A 16034-nucleotide genomic window follows, 5' to 3' on the forward strand; every position below is an offset into this window, starting at 1 on the left:
TCCATGACTTTTACCAAAAACACCCATGACTAAAATGTCAGCTTTTTGCATGCATATATGAATTTTTGTTGTGTCCTTATGTTTATTGTGTCCTTATGTTTTCTCTTGTGTAATGTCTTTACATTATGTAATGCCTTTACCTTAAGAATAAAGGTGCTTGCTTAGAAAGAGTAGCAGGGTAACTTCTAACTATTGGCAGTATGCTGATCATAGCCCTCGGAGAGAAAGCAAAGCACAGGCGCTGGCCTTTCGGCAGGCTGGCTTGCTGGGGATATCACAGTGTAGGGCAGGAAACTGTGCAGGCTTAAAACCCCCTGGTCAGAAGACAGTGTTATAAGGGTTCCTACACAGAGACAGGTGATTTTGGAAACAGGAGACATGACTAGGAACTCCTAGAGTGTATCACAGAAGTGGGGACACAGGAGCAGTTACTCTGAAATCGTGATATCACTAATCGAGGACTCTGAGATCGAGTTTTCTTCACTGCTGTGCCCTGTGTGACTTTGGATGAGTCATTTAGTTTCTCTGTTCTTTAGCTCTCAATCTGTAAAATGGGAATAATCACCAGGGTATTGTGAGGTTCTCTCTCTCTCTCTCTCTCTCTGAGTATATATAATAAAAATTGTGAGGTGCTCAGTAACTATGGTGATGGAGCTCTATAATTATCCAAGTTAGACTTTAGGATTTGGCCTGAATTGCCTCTGCAGAAAATCTTCAATACACAACATTGTTTCTTGCACATTGTTTCTTGGGTCTTGTACTTATGCCACCGTTCTACCGCATATGTAATATTATATAAATGACAGAGGATGTTTGATTTATGCATTTTTAATTCTCTAATTGGTTAGTATTTATTGTTGATGTATGCTGTTGTGTGGTATGTGTTTATATGCCTATAAGAGCTATGCAGCTCCCATGTCTAACCTTTGTTTGTTTACAGTATTTTAAAAAATCAAAATAACTAGTGTATAGTGAGATAGAAATGAACTTTCTATTCATTTGGTGCTTTCTATTAAGAGAAATCTAAAACCGGAGCTTTTACACTAATATAATTATCAAACGTGTTGGCCAAATTCTGTTCACACTTAAAATGGCATAAAGGAGGTGTAATTTCATATGTGTTGTTACTTCAGATTTACGTCATGAAAACTGAGTGTAGAATATGGTCCACAGCATACAAACCTGTATTATGAAACTAAAAGTATGTAGTCTGTGGATGCTGTTGCTTAGACCCAGCTGTGATTAACTTTGTGACAATAGAACTGTGTTAATTCATTTGATGTCCTATTGTATGTTGCTGCATACTGTTGTTGCTCAATGTATCAGTGGTGTCAATGGCATCCTATCATTTATAATATCAGCATCATGGGTGTGCCTTTATCTACTTTATTTGACATTTCCTTTTGTTTCTCTAGCTGCAGCAACTTGCCAGATGCTGAACTATTCCTATTTTTATTAGATTAGCATTTAAATTAATATTTTAAAATAAATATATAGAAAAAACAACCAACCCAGTTCGCAACACATCAATTGTTGTAGTGCATCAAATGACATATAAACCATATATGTCAAATCATGTCATAATATGGTATGTCATATTATGATGACAGAATATACTCAAAGTATTCTATTATTTTTTAAATTAGTGTCTCCTGTTTAACTTGTAATTAAACAGTTTGATGCTTTAACAATTATTTTCTTTTTGAAAGTGTTAAACTACTTCATTACATCACAAACAAGAGACATTTTCAACAACAAAATAAGGTGCTTTAATCTGTATTAAGTAGCAGCTGCCCCAATATTTTTTGTAAATAAAATACAATAAAAATAAGAAAGTAATTGTTTTGAGTATTATATTTTGTCTGCATAATATGACATATGATATGTGAGATGCACTACTACTACTACTACTGAGACATAATGACAGCTATGGGGAGGGATAGCTCAGTGGTTTGAGCATTGGCCTGCTAAACCCAGTGTTGTGAGCTCAGTCCTTGAGGGGGCCATTTAGGGATCTGGGGCAAAAATTGGGGATTGGGCATGCTTTGAGCAGGGGGTTGGACTAGATGATCTCCTGAGGTCCCTTCCAACCTGATATTCTATGATATAAATAATATGAAAAGGAAAAAATTAAACAGATTTTGTTTTGAAACAATTTCAAAAAATTTCAAAAGGGATATTTTATCAGAATTTCTATTCCACAGGAAATTTGAAAAATATTTATATTCTAGTTTGGAACATAAATTTCAAATTTTTCTGCAGTTGAAAACCCAAATTTCTATCTCTGCCATTCTGTTTCAAATTACAAAGAGAAAAAAATCTAACATGCTAGCTGTGGATATTAGATAAAATGGAGGTTTAAAAATCTTTTCTTTCTACAGAAAATGCAAAGGACATTCTGGTGATTTATGAAGAAGAGGCAGAAGAATGGGCTCTGTATTTAAAATCGCTTTTCAAACACATTATAAAGGAAGAAGGAATCTTACTTTACAACCTAGAGACTTTGTCTATTCAGCATCTAGAGTCACTCTCTCTATCCTGTTATAGATGTAAACTGCTCATACTATCAAATGGACTTCTAAAATGCCTGAATCAAAAGAGAAGATATTTCCTGGACAGGGTCCTTGAGCCTTCTGGTAGGGTAGTGATTCTACTTTGTGGGGTGGAGAACTCAGACGTTCTACATGAGATACTGACCTTAGACCAAAGCAGCCAAGAGATCTCCACCGATCAGGATCCCGAGGAATATCTCTCCATTGTTGCTGGCGTTATTCAACAAGGTAATTTTAAATTTTAATCCTGCTGATGATATATTTGTCACTTAATTATGATTAAAGTTATCCTCCTCTTAGATCCAGAGTAAGGAGTATGCAACTTTGGAAAGTCTAGCACTGCAGTGAATGTTCTTCATAGCTGTCTAGTGAGCTTAAAGGGATGATATACTCTTGTCTCTCTGACCCCTTTGTTCAGATAATTATATCAATCTAATGCCTGCCATTAGTATGGTTGAAAAATGTGTATGCATGTCTCATAACTTTCAGTAAAAACAACGAGGAGTCCTTGTGGCACCTTAGAGACTAACAAATTTATTTGAGCTTAAGCTTTTGTAGGATATAACCCACTTCATCAGATTCATGGAGTGGAAAATACAGTAAGCAGGAATAAATATACAGCATATGAAAAGATGGGAGTTGCCTTACCAAGTAGAGGGTCAGTGCTAACGAGACCAATTCAGTCAAAGTGGATGTGGCCCATTCTCAACAGTTGACAAGAAGGGGTGAATATCAACAGAGGGAAAATTACTTTTTGTAGTGCTAACAAGGCCAATTCAATCAAAGTGGATGTGGCCCATTCCCAGCAGTTGATAAGAAGGTGTGAGTATCAACAGAGGGAAAATTATTTTTCCACCCCATACATCTGATGAAGTGGGTTATATCCCACAAAAGCTTAAGCTCAAATGAAGTTGTTAGTCTTTAAGTTGCCACAAGGACTCCACTTTGTTGTTACTGATACAGAATAACACGGCAACCTCTCTGAAACCTGTTATAACTTTCAAATTGTCTTAATTTCCTAGTTCAGAACTTCCTAGGCAATGTGCTAATATGGAAAAATATGCCATCCACAAAGTTTGGGCTTACTTCAGTCATTCTTTTTCTCTCCGAAGCACACACAAGCTGAAATAGTATGCTAATCTTCTGCAGTAGCTGAAACAAGAAGTTTCTGCTAAATAGAATTGCATCCTGTATATGTATGTTATGTGACTGCTGAGGCAGATCAGCACTGAGCAGGAGGTCAACATAAGAGTTATTTTAAGAGCTTAAGTAGTGAATAGGTCTTGTGCTGGCCCATTGCACAGGGTTGAAATTCATTTGCAAGTACTTTACTGTGCTGTAGAAATGGAACTGAGGAGTCACTTTGTACCTAGCACTGTCTGCAGTCCATTTTGTAGGAAGACTGAATCGCAATCAATTTGGGGAGGCTCCAAATATTACTCCAGTAATATTATCACAGGCTCCACACACATCACCCGATATGCACTTCTGATAGGCATTTGCTGCTGCTGCTTTTTCATGGCCTCTCAGTCCTCTGTCTGCTTCCAAACTCCTTCTGTTTTGTGTGGTTATACTATTCACACACACACTTGCCCCCATATAAGTTAGTTTTTTGTTACAGCTGCTGTTCGAAAACTTTCATTCAGCATGCAAAGTGCATTCTCAGTGAAGCAGGACATGAGCCTTGACCTCAGAAATTGCACATTACGTGCAGGGTAGAATGTTGTACTGCTATCTAGCAAGTAGCTCCACATCAGAGTTTTCTTTTTTTTTACTTTAAAAAAAAAAGGAAGGAAAGTCCATGAAAAACTTGACATTAAACATTTGAAGGTTGGAAAATGAAGTACTCAAAAGTCCAGGAATATGAATTAAAACATAGTGTCTGATTTTTTTCCTCACTCCCTTGTCCCAGTCTTATGCTAGAGCAACTCTACCAAAATGCTGTCATGAAGTGGAGTTGCACAAGTATAAAACTACAGCAGTGGTGTGAAGAAGTAGATCCAGTTTTTAATTACATGAACGTGGATTTACCCTGCAGTAACACTGGTGTGTAACTGAAAGCATGCTTGGACCCAAGTGAACAGACACAACTGTACTTACAAACAGAAGTTCTAGATCCCCTCCTCTGCAGAAGCTCCTTTTTGCACATTTCCTAATGGGTAGCCAAACTGAAGCCACATGTGACTCTTTTACAGTAAAAGTGCAGCTCATGGAGGCCCCCCCCCAATTCTCCACCTGCCAGACTGGTGGGGGAGGAGGGGAAGGCTTGGGGCTTCTGCCCTGTGGCAGGGTGGTGGGGCTATGACCTTTAGTGGGGAGGGGTCTAGGGGCTTCAGCCCTGCAGGAGGCACCTGCTGGGGCTTGGGGCTTCAGCCCCACTCTTGCTGAAGGCCCTGGCAGGCGCCCCACCACCCTATCGCAGGGCAGAAGCCCCAAACAGGTGCACCCGGCTATTGAATTTCTGAAGATTATCTTATGTGGCTCGGAGGATCAGTAAGTTTGGCTACCTCTGCTCTAGGAGTTCCTACCTTTCTCTCAAGGCCTCTCTTTCCTTTTATGTTCTGGAGTAAAGCTAATCAGAGTCGCCCGATTTGGCTTCCAGAAGGAGTCATCCCAAAAGTTCTGCACCTTCCTACAGTGCATTACTGATGCTTGACTATTGAATGGGAGAAAGAGCTCTTTGGCTCAGTAACCTTGTCATTCATGGGAATGAAGTCAATGGGATCACACCAGTATAGCTAAGAGGAGAATTTAGCATAGGGACTGTACTTCCATATCAGTGGGAACCGCAAACAGGAAACTGCAAACATTTATTAAAAAAAACCAAATATAGTTTCTTAGAAGAAAGGTGTTTCTTCATTTTGGTCAGTTGTCACAAAGCATTTGTTTACAGTGGTCAGACTGCAGAATATGACAACGTAAAGTGACAAGGCATCCACAATATCCTGTCTCTAATAGTGGCCAGTAACAGTTGCTTCAGTGGAAGGTGCAAAAAAAAAAATGAAAATCACTCGGTTACAATGAAAGTTTCTTCCTAATCTGTATCAGTTAGTGATATGTCCTGAAGTAAAGGTTTACATCTTTTATATTGTTTACTTCTGACTAATGTAGCTGTGGATGTTTGCATTATCCATGTTAATCTTTTATTCAGAATCCTGCTAAGCTTTCGGTCTCAATGATAACCTGTATCGGTGATTTTTGGATGTTGTAAAACAATTTACGGATGTTGTAAAACAATTTTTTTCCTTTAATCAGTTTTAAATGTGTTACTTTTCAATGAAAGAACAAGAGATGCATTTGATTTACCTTTCGTATACCAATGTTTTGTATGCCCCATCATGTCTCCTTTTACTCTTCACTAAGCTAAATACTTTCAGTCTCTCTTCATGTGGAAGCCTGCCCGGCCACACCTAATTTTAATCTTCACACAATGCACAGTCAACCTGTGGAACTCCTTGCCAGAGGATGTTGTGAAGGCCAAGACCATAAAAGGGTTCAAAAAAGAACTTGATCAATTCATGGAAGATAGGTCCATCAATGGCTATTAGCCAGGATGGGCAGGGATGGTGTCCCTAGCCTCTGTTTCCCAGAAGCTGGGAATGGGCGACGGGGATGGATCACTTGGTGGTTACCTGTTCTGTTCATTCCCTTTGGGGCACCTGACATTGACCACGGTCGGAAGACAGGATACTGGGCTAGATGGACCTTTGGTGTGACCCAGTATGGCCATTCTTTTGTTCTTATTTTCATCACCTATCTCTGTTCCCCTCTGCTTCTGCAACAACTTTTGACATAGTGACCAAACAGAACACAATATTATATGTATTTTACTCCTTCCTTTTCCATTTGCTCATAACATTATTAATTGCTGCTAATTTGTTCACTCTGCACATTTGTACCACCTTGCGCCCCACCTCCTAGTCAATATTCATAAAACTCTCCCATTCTTCTCCTTAAAACCCATTTATTCCATGGCACATTTCAGTATTAACTACCTGACACCACAGCATCAGTTCTCCTCTGCAGCTGAATTCCATTCATTGTAGGGCACAGGAGGCCATTTGGCAGCTGATTTTGGCTCTGTGATTCAGTATTGGGCTAGTCCTAGCATTAGATAGAACAGAAGAGGTCCTGTTCTAATTTCTGTCACTGGTTTACAATCTCTCAGACTTTACATCAATGTAGATTTGGTGTTAACAAACTCTGCCCTGCCGTGCCACTACGTCCGAGTGGCTGACTGGCACAGAAGCAGGGTTTTCTGGCTTTACGCCTGGAGGGAATTCTGGGCAAGGGGATTCTCTGCTAGTTAATTTGCAGCTGGACTATTCTGTTTGTGCTGTCTGAGCAGCATGAAGTGGATAGAATGGACCAAGAGATCCAGCTCCATATCTCTTCATTTGGCCGAAATATCCTTTACCACACCAGATTGTGCCAACTTCAACCCTTTGGCACTGTTCTCCAGCTGTGTACTCTTATAATGCTACCCAAATAAATAATACTAATTAACATGCACACTTCAAATAAAGGTGTTAGTTGATAGTTAGATAATGTACCCACTAGAGATCCAGTTCACAGAATAGCATGATTCAAAGAAAACCTAAAATCGGGAGGATTTGCTGTCTGTGGTTGAGAGCATTCATGGGGGAACAAATGAGGAACTGAGACTCAGGCATTATGCTTTGTAACATATGTTTCCTGGATGGTGGCAGATTTTACTATGTTCCTGTTTAGTGCGAGGAAGAATGCAAATATTTTTGCTGTTGAGAGATTGGCATAGCAAGATTTCTTAAAAGGTGTGAACATTTTTACAGTGATGTTATCCTGAGCAGCTCAATTAAAACCTTTCTTCTATTTTTTTTAATTGTCTGAATACTTGTTTGTCATTAGAAATGTAGGCTGTACAGAAAAGTTAGGACTTAGGAGGTTGTATTTTCCCAAGCTAGCAACTGAGATTCTATTTTCTCTTCTACATAACTGTGTGTTTAATTTTAATGCAAAGTGGCTCTATTAATTTAGTATTTTGACTTTTCTTTGCCGCAGCTTTTCTTAATATTGATGAAAGTACAGTTCAACACTGTGTTTTACTCTATGCCTTTCCCCCTCCTCTCTTTCCCTGGCCCCTTCTCATCACTCTAGGGTAGCTGTCAACCTGACACTGCAGACAGCCAAGATTCTAGGCACATACTTTCTCCTAGAAATGATGGTTACCGTTATATATTCATTAAGAAAGAGATCCTATGGGCCTGGTTTTTCAGCCTAGACTTAACTGGGCCTCTATTTTTATTCCCACAATCATTTGTAGGCACAATTTAGACAGGTTCAATGTCTAAGTAACTGATTTGCATGTGCAGTTAGATACTTAGATCTCTAAATCACTTAAATTGTTTCTGCAGTTATTTCTGTCCTCATCTTGCAGATGCAAAAAGAGAGGGTAGATTTTGAAAATTTTACTCTCTATAGATACCTCTCTGATAATGTTTCTAAAATGAGCTTATTATTTTATGAGACTGTTTGGTAGGACTTTGAATCTATCTAGGACTTGGGAATCTTAGCATCTAGCACTCTCTTTAATGGCTCTATTTTACTTGATGGTGTTGACAAAAATAAACACAGCAGTCCTCTTCTCTTCTCCTACAGCCTGTTCCTAAAGAAAAAGAGGGCCCTTTTTTCATGACCCACAGAAGAAATCCATTTATTTAAAATTGAGCACTTAAATACACCTCTACCCCGATATAAAGTGGCCCAATATAACGCAGGTTTGCATACAATGCGGTAAAGCTCCGACACGCTGCCGGGCCGGGGCCGAGGGGTTGGATAAAGGGCAGAGGGTCTCGGGGGCGGTCAGGGGCTTCCCCACCCCACCAAGGTCTGGGAGGCAGGAGCTGTGGGGAGCACTTTTGGGGGCCCCACAATCCCAGAGTGGCCCTGGGGATTAGCGGGGGGCCGGGAGCAGCCCGCTCTGCTTCTCTCGCCCCAGCCCCAGCCCCAGCCATGTCGCTTGGGGGAGGGGACTTGGGGGAAGGCAGCCCGGCCCCAGCCCGCTCCACTCTGCCCGCTCCCAGCCGTGGCGCACCGCTTCCCACCGCAGGTGAGTGCGGGACCTTAACCCAACCCTTCCCCCCCAGCGACATGGCTGGGGCCGCAGCAAGGAAAGCGGAGTGAGCGGGGGCTGCGGCGCTCTGCTTCCTGCCACCGGTGAGTACGGGGGGCGTCCTTTCCCCAACCTCCCCGCACTCACTGGCGGTGGGAAGCGGAGCACCACGGCTGGGAGGTGGCGGAGTGGAGCGGGCTGGGGCTGCGTTTCTCCGCTTCCCGTCAATGCCGGTGAGTGCCTGTCAGGGGACGGGGGTGTGGATAGAGGTTGGAGCAGTCAGGGGACAGGGAGCAGGGGGGTTGGGTAGGGGGTAGGGTCCTGGGGGTGATTAGGGATGAGGGTCTCTGGAGGGGGCGGTCAGGGAACAAGGAACGGGGGGGCCAAAACAAGTTCGATATAACGCGGTCTCACCTGTAACACAGTGAGATTTTTTTTTTGTCTCCTGAGGTCCGCGTTATATCGGGGTAGAGGTGTAATGATGCTTAAATCTACATTTTTAGCCACTTACATCAGCCCATAGATACCTAAATGAGGAATTAGGTGACTGTGATCAGACATGCCCCCATCCCAATGACAACAAGTCTAACAACCATTCCTGCACTCAGGCAGTGCCAATTGGGCACACCTGCAGAGCATGCACGACCTAGAGAAGAGGAGCTTAAAAAAGGTGAAGCTGGCCACAGAGCAGTTGCCTAAGAAGAGAGGCTACTAGCAAGCCTAGGCTGAGACTAGACTCTGCTTTTTCCTCTCTTGTTTAGGGTAAACAGACAGGCACTGCAGCCCTGAGAGAGGGGCTCGGAAGTCTGCTCTTTGACAGTGTCCTGTAGCTGGACCTGAGGAGCAGTGCCAGGGACTGGAGGTAATTGGACTCAGAAAGGACCCTGAGAGTGAGCTCAGCTCCCTTGGGGGAACAGTAAACTTGGCAGGTGGTTCCAGAGGTGACCCAGCGCAAGAGGTATAAAGAGATGACAGCTTTGCCTAGGCTGAGAGTTGGCTAACAGCAGTGATCAAGGTTGAAAATTGTATTCATACTCTCCTTAGGCCTAGGCAGTGAGCCTCACAAAATGAATACATATATTCTGTCTGAGACAACAATATGCCATTGACTTCTAATCCTTGACTAAAATGTAATGAGTATACTACCACACACATTGTCAGTGTAAAGAACAACATTAGAAAAACTGCTTTTGCATCAATTAACAGGGTGCAGCTCTGAAAGTCTGCAGTATTACAAATTTATAGTTGTCATATAACTAGTAGTCCAAAATGCAAACAAGCTGAGGCAAATAGAGCTTAAAATATGCAACGATTCACACCAAATTCAGGTACATTGCTTATTACACTTTCTCAGGGCAGAGGAGAAAAAATTAAACCCCTCTATTTCCACTGAACCTTTTGTTGTATCAGTTTCCTGTTATAAAAAGAGTAACATTCATTCATTGCTGGTGTAAAGACACTGATTTCACTGGAATTGCACCAGGGATAAGACAGAAAGACCTGTTCTACTGAGCATTTTGAATCCACTATGACATATATTATGTAGACCCTTTGTAACGTTATAAATCATCTTATTTGACTGCAAAGTCCAATTCACACCAGTGCTGGACTATAAATAATTAATAAAAATGTGAACTTTCTTAAGCAAACAGCAGGCTACTAGTGCTAAATAATTTTTAACAAAGGGATGACATCCTGGCCCCAGTGAAGTAAATAGGAGTTTCGCCATTGACAATGGCAAGCAGTCTATGTAAAAAACAAAAAAACAAACAAAACTGAAATGCTACATGGCACTAAAATTCAACAGCAAAAAGGATCCACAATGAGAGAGCCCCTTTGCCTGAATGGAACTAGGCCTTGGGGAAATGCTGACCTTTCTTGTGGACACCACTCTAAGTCAGGGGTGGCCAACCTGTGGCTCCAGAGCCACGTGCAGCTCTTCAGAAGTTAATACACGGCTCTTTGAATAGGTTCCAATTCCAGGGCTGGAGCTGCAGGCGCCAACTTTTCAATGTGCTGGGGGGTGCTCACTGCTCAACCCCTGGCTCTGCTACAGGCCCTGCCCCCACTCCACCCCTTCCCACCCCCTCCCCTGAGCCTGCTGTGCCCTCGCTCCTCCCCCTCCGCCCCCCACCCCCCCGAGCTTCCTACATGCCACGAAACAGCTGATCGGGAGGGGCGGGAGGGGGAGGCACGGATCGATGGGGCTGCCGGTGGGCAGGAGGTGCTGGGAGCGGGGCGGGGGAGCTGATGCGGGGGGGCTGCTGACGTATTACTGTGGCTCTTTGGCAATGTACATTGGTAAATTCTGGCTCCTTTTCAGGTTCAGGTTGGCCACCCCTGCTCTAAGTGATTTAAGTCAATGAAACATTGTACTCAGTGAGCAATGTCTCAAATGCCAATTACACTTTCTGTTTTAAAACAAAAACAAACTGGGTGAGTTTATTACTTGTGGAAGGGGCTTTTGGAGAACTGAAGTCCTCTCTTCATCCACAGAATCAAACAGTAAGCTTTTCCATTTTGCCCTGCCAATATATCTCACAACTATTCTGAGGGGACAACTCCTAGAACTTCCGGAGATGTTCATCTCCATGATATGTCAAAGTTTAGCTTTGCCGACTGATTACAAGGGTGCCAGTGTGATGGTAGTATTGCATTTGTGATGTGGATATTGTCTTGCTCATTACCACTGACTCATTTCATATAGGGCATGATAATTTTTATGGATGTTTCTAACAAGGACTGGAATTGAGCTGGAGGTGAAAAACTCTATAGCCAATAACCCAGCTCCCTAGACTGCCAGTCTCTTGCTGATTAAACTTCTTGACTTCCCCCTTCTTTTCTTAATTCTGAAAAGCCAGAGGCCTTTCCTCGTCATATAATCAGATTTCTGTAACTCTTTTGGCAGTTTGGGTTTTGATGTGTCTAACCAGTTGTGATGACCTGTGTGCCCTTGGATAATGAAGTATGTATAGAGTATGCAATGTTTTCCTCTTGTTTCAGACACGAACTGGATGAAAACTGTTTACACCTGGTAAAGTGAATGCACTGACATCTTAAATTTTTTTTTCTCAGCTAATAGGACAAGTTTATAAAGAGTTTTACTGATGATATATCTCAAATGAATAGAAAACTAAACGTTGCTGTCTTATACTGTATGCACTAATTGCATGTTTATATGGGTTTATGCATTTCTTACTTTTTAAGTTAATTAGTGGTTTTATGATTATTTTCCCTCTAACTCCAAGTTTGTTTGTGTTTAGAAATGAACTGTACAGTGTAAAGGAGGACAGCCATTAATTAATATTTAATTACAGATCTGAGAGTTTTTTTAACTCTTACAAATATCAGGGGCTTAAGATTTCTAGCAAGTATTTTGGGAGGATATGTAATCTAGGGGTATAAAATAGTGGTGTAAGACACCACGGACATTTATCTGTAATATACTTTAATCATTTTTATTAATTAGCTAAGAATTATTAGTTCAGAAGAACATTTGAAATGCATTCTTATTGTAATTTTTGCCACACTATTTTGACTGCAACTTTAAGCATCATTTGTAGTCTTCATGGGGAAATTAGGAAAAATAAATGTCATAAATTGAATGAAAAAGTTGTCATGCTTAAGATAATACTAAAGACAATCAACCTTTATGATACCAAAGTATTGGTGTAACTGAGAACAGAATTTCACCTAGCCTTCAGTGAAATTACTGTAATGCCCCTCGGTGTTAAAAAAAACATTATTAAGGTTACAGTTAGGCAAACAAAAGTAGGAAATGCCAGAATTAAGGTTTCTGTGTGACCTTAATTCAGCCCCCTGATATGTATGCATTATGATATATCATTTAATGACATGACACATACTGTTTTTTTTCCCACAGTACTCCTGCTTCATTCAGTTCACCGTATGGCTAGTGCTCACTTAATGAGCAGCTAGTCAATACTTTATATTTTAGTGTTTGGCCTTATTTGCTGCACACTATTGAAACCCTGTTCTTAAGACAAAATTATATTTCCTCATGAGCTTCTCACTGATGCTCATCACTATAGTATCCAAGTGCTTCACAAACATTAATTAATTTTATCTTCATAATACGCTGCTGAGGTGAATGAGTGATGATATCCCCATTTTACAGATGGGGAACTGAGGCACAGAGATTAAGGTACAAAGTTTCCACTGCCTTTTTGTGCCTTTCAGAATATGTAGCATTACATAGCACTTCATATGCTAAAAATGAAGTTCCTGCAGAGTTCAGTTGCATTTGTGTGTGCCCAGCATTTCTGCAAATTGGAGCCCAGGGTCTCAGGTTGGGTACCCACCAAATGAGGAACACACAATTAGTTGATCAAATCTGAAAAGCTTGGTTTAAGTGACTTGCCTAGTATCTCATAGGAACTCTGTGGCAGAGGCAGGAATAGAATTAGGGCTAAGCAAATAACTGATTTTTTTTTCTTCATTGGCAGTTTCAAGAAGTTGAAAAATAAAATACCTTTTGGATCATACAAAATGTTCTGTTTGACCCAATATGAAACATTTCATTTTAGATTTTGAGCATTTTTAAACATTTTGATTTGTTACAAAATAAATTAAAGAAAATTTTGAAATGAAAAGTCTTTTTGAACTGAACAATTTAAATGTTTTGTTTTAAAAGGTCAAATCAAAATGTTTTGATTTTTTTCTCAGAATATTTTTGTTGTTTCTAAGCAAACATTTTGGCAAAACTGACAAATTCATGAAATGTTTGCGAATCACCGAATCTGCATTTTCATCATTTATTTATTTATTTATTTATTTATTTATTTATTTTTGCCAAAAAATTTTGGTTGAAAAATTTAATCCCCGCTCTGGATAGAATCCAGTTCTTCTGAACAGCATTCAACTGCCTTAGCCATAAGACCTTAACCATGAGACTATTCTTTCTTTTTTTTGCAATCCCCAGCCTCACTCACTGCACACCTTCCAACTTCCATAACAAATGAGGCAGAGGTCCTACAGACAACAACCTCCTTCACTACACAGCCACAAATCACCTCCAGAGCAGGTCCATCCTCCTGGATCATATGAAAAAAATAGTATGTGATTTTTGTAATTAATTCACATGCTCAAGTGGGCTGAATTAAAGTTGCACAGGCAATCTTAATTCTGGCATTTCCTAATTTTTGAGTGAGAGATTCCATCATGTGGCATCTAAGTAGTGTCTTAGTTTCTACCCTCCTTTTTTCCCCTCCAGCAGCCATTGATTTTTTTCTTTTACCAAATGCTGCTCAGGACTTCTGCTGCAGGGAAAAGCAAGGAGACTGTCCCACAAAAGTTTACTTTAATTTGCAAGTGAATAATCAAACTGTGAAACACGCTTTGTATTGTCCCTGCCAGGCTCCTACAGCAGCATAACTGCTTACACTACTCATTGAGGTGATGGAGTGCAGAAGAATGTTGGGGTTGAAGTGACAGGTAAAGACAGAAAACAAATAATTCCTGCACCTATTGTTCCTATGCCCTCATCAGTCCCATTGTTCTCACTTCAAGATAGTGATAAAAAGTCACCTCAGAACTCAGATCTTCAATTTAGGGGTGCAGTGGGGTGGTTTTTTTGTCTCATAGAGAGGCAGTTTAGCCTACTGGCTAGGGCATTGATCTGGAAATAAGGAGACATGGGTTCTGTTCCGAGTTTTCCCACATGACTTTGGGAAGTCACTTTACTTTTCTGTTTCTCCTCCCATCTTTTGTCTCTTTTATCCATTTAGATTGCAATCTCTTTATGCTGGCTATGTCTCACTGTGTCTCTACAGCAGGTAGCACAATGGGTCCCAATTTTAGTGGGAGCTTGTAGGCATTACTATAATACAAATAAAAATAATATTTCTGTCAGGTTTTATTTTAAATGCAATTGATATTAAGGTGGTTGCCCCTAACAGTTTTAAACCTGACTTACTTGTATTTTTCACCTATCTTGGTACAAGTAGCTTGCTGCTCCTCTGACATAAGTGGTTAGCCAACATTTGTGTCCTTGCAGGGCTGTTTCTCTTAGGAGGAGAAATTGGTGATCTGAATCAGGTATATTCTTTGGTGCAATCCTCTTTATTTCCAAAGTATGTATGCAAAATTCTGTTTCCTTGAACACAGTAGAAACAAACAGCAGCGAGTTTCCTTGCTCAGAAATCTTCAAGCCTGCTTCTCCTGCAAGTTCTTGCCCAAGAAGCTCTGTCTCTGTGCTTCACCTCAGGGTCACGCTCATCACTGGGTTTTTTTTTTCACTTTCTGCTGGCTTTCTGCCTCACACACACACACACACACACACACACACACACACACACACACACACACACACACACACACACACACACACACACACACCCCCCAGCCCAAAACTTGGCCCCTGCCTTGGCAATCGGGGAACCCTCTGTTAACCTCTGTTAATCTACTTAGGTTAGTTTTTCCTCAGGCCTTGTCATACAGCGAGTTTCCTTAGGTAGAAGCTTTTCACTACATGAAGGGGTTTCATTGCTCCTGTCAGGTAGACTGAAGGAAGAGTGCATAGCCTAGCACATCAAATTGAACTAGGTCAAAGTCTCACTTGATGGCAATCATTTTTTGCTTTTGCCTTTGCAAGTAGATAAGATTACCGCAGAATTCTTGGTATTCCCTATATAGTACCTAGGAAATACCCAAGGAATACTGTGAGTTGCTGCAGTAATAATTATTTGTAAAAGCATTGAAGATTTCAGTGGGGACCATAACACAAAGAAAAACACAAATACAGTTTTATCAGGCAAGAAAACAAATGGAGAAATCACGGGTCTAATTCTGAAAAAAATAGCCTTGCCCACAAAAGATATGAGGGATTTTGTGGGGATGGAATCTTCACCTTTAGTGCAAGAATAGATCTTGAGGCACTCATGCAGCTAGGTCACATTCAGTTAATGGTAGAACAGAGAAGAATAAAGGGCACAGGCTCCTGTTCCTCACCTTACCAAACTGTAGCCATGTAGATTCATACTATACATACCTCAGGCACAATCCTGTACAAGCCCACATTCCCATCATTTTTGGTAAGCTATGATGATGCATGTACCAGAAGGGTGTATACAGCCTTGTGAGGGATCTCCCCAGATTGTCCCCATCCTCATCTTCTCTTCCGCAGCAGGCCCACCACTTTTAAGATATTTTGGCCTTTGTGTAAGAAACCTCAGGATTTAGCCTCAAATGGGAGGTAGGGGTGGGAATGCAAGCAAAAATAAATGACCGGGCCCTGCCTTATTTCTAAGATTCATTTGTTGTTTTTTTTAATCTTTCTATATATTGTCAAATTATAGTTTTTTATTTTGTTCCATTCAGTTTCTGATATTGCATTTGTGCAAAATGCTCTTTAATATTGTGGTTACTTTCCC

At 40.9% G+C, this 16034-nt stretch overlaps 1 protein-coding gene across 2 annotated transcripts in view; it reads left to right on the plus strand.

Moving 5' to 3' along the window:
* The window catches only part of BANK1 (B cell scaffold protein with ankyrin repeats 1), a 284727-nt gene that overhangs the window by 35625 nt on the left and 233068 nt on the right, over positions 1-16034 (plus strand). For both annotated transcript variants that reach the window (XM_038401089.2, XM_043513193.1), the window contains exon 2: positions 2382-2780. In XM_038401089.2, coding sequence (XP_038257017.1) covers positions 2382-2780 — 399 coding nt within the window. The remainder of the gene's footprint in view (positions 1-2381; positions 2781-16034) is intronic.

Source organism: Dermochelys coriacea, chromosome 4, assembly GCF_009764565.3.
Source record: "Dermochelys coriacea isolate rDerCor1 chromosome 4, rDerCor1.pri.v4, whole genome shotgun sequence".
Classification (NCBI taxonomy): domain Eukaryota; kingdom Metazoa; phylum Chordata; order Testudines; family Dermochelyidae; genus Dermochelys; species Dermochelys coriacea.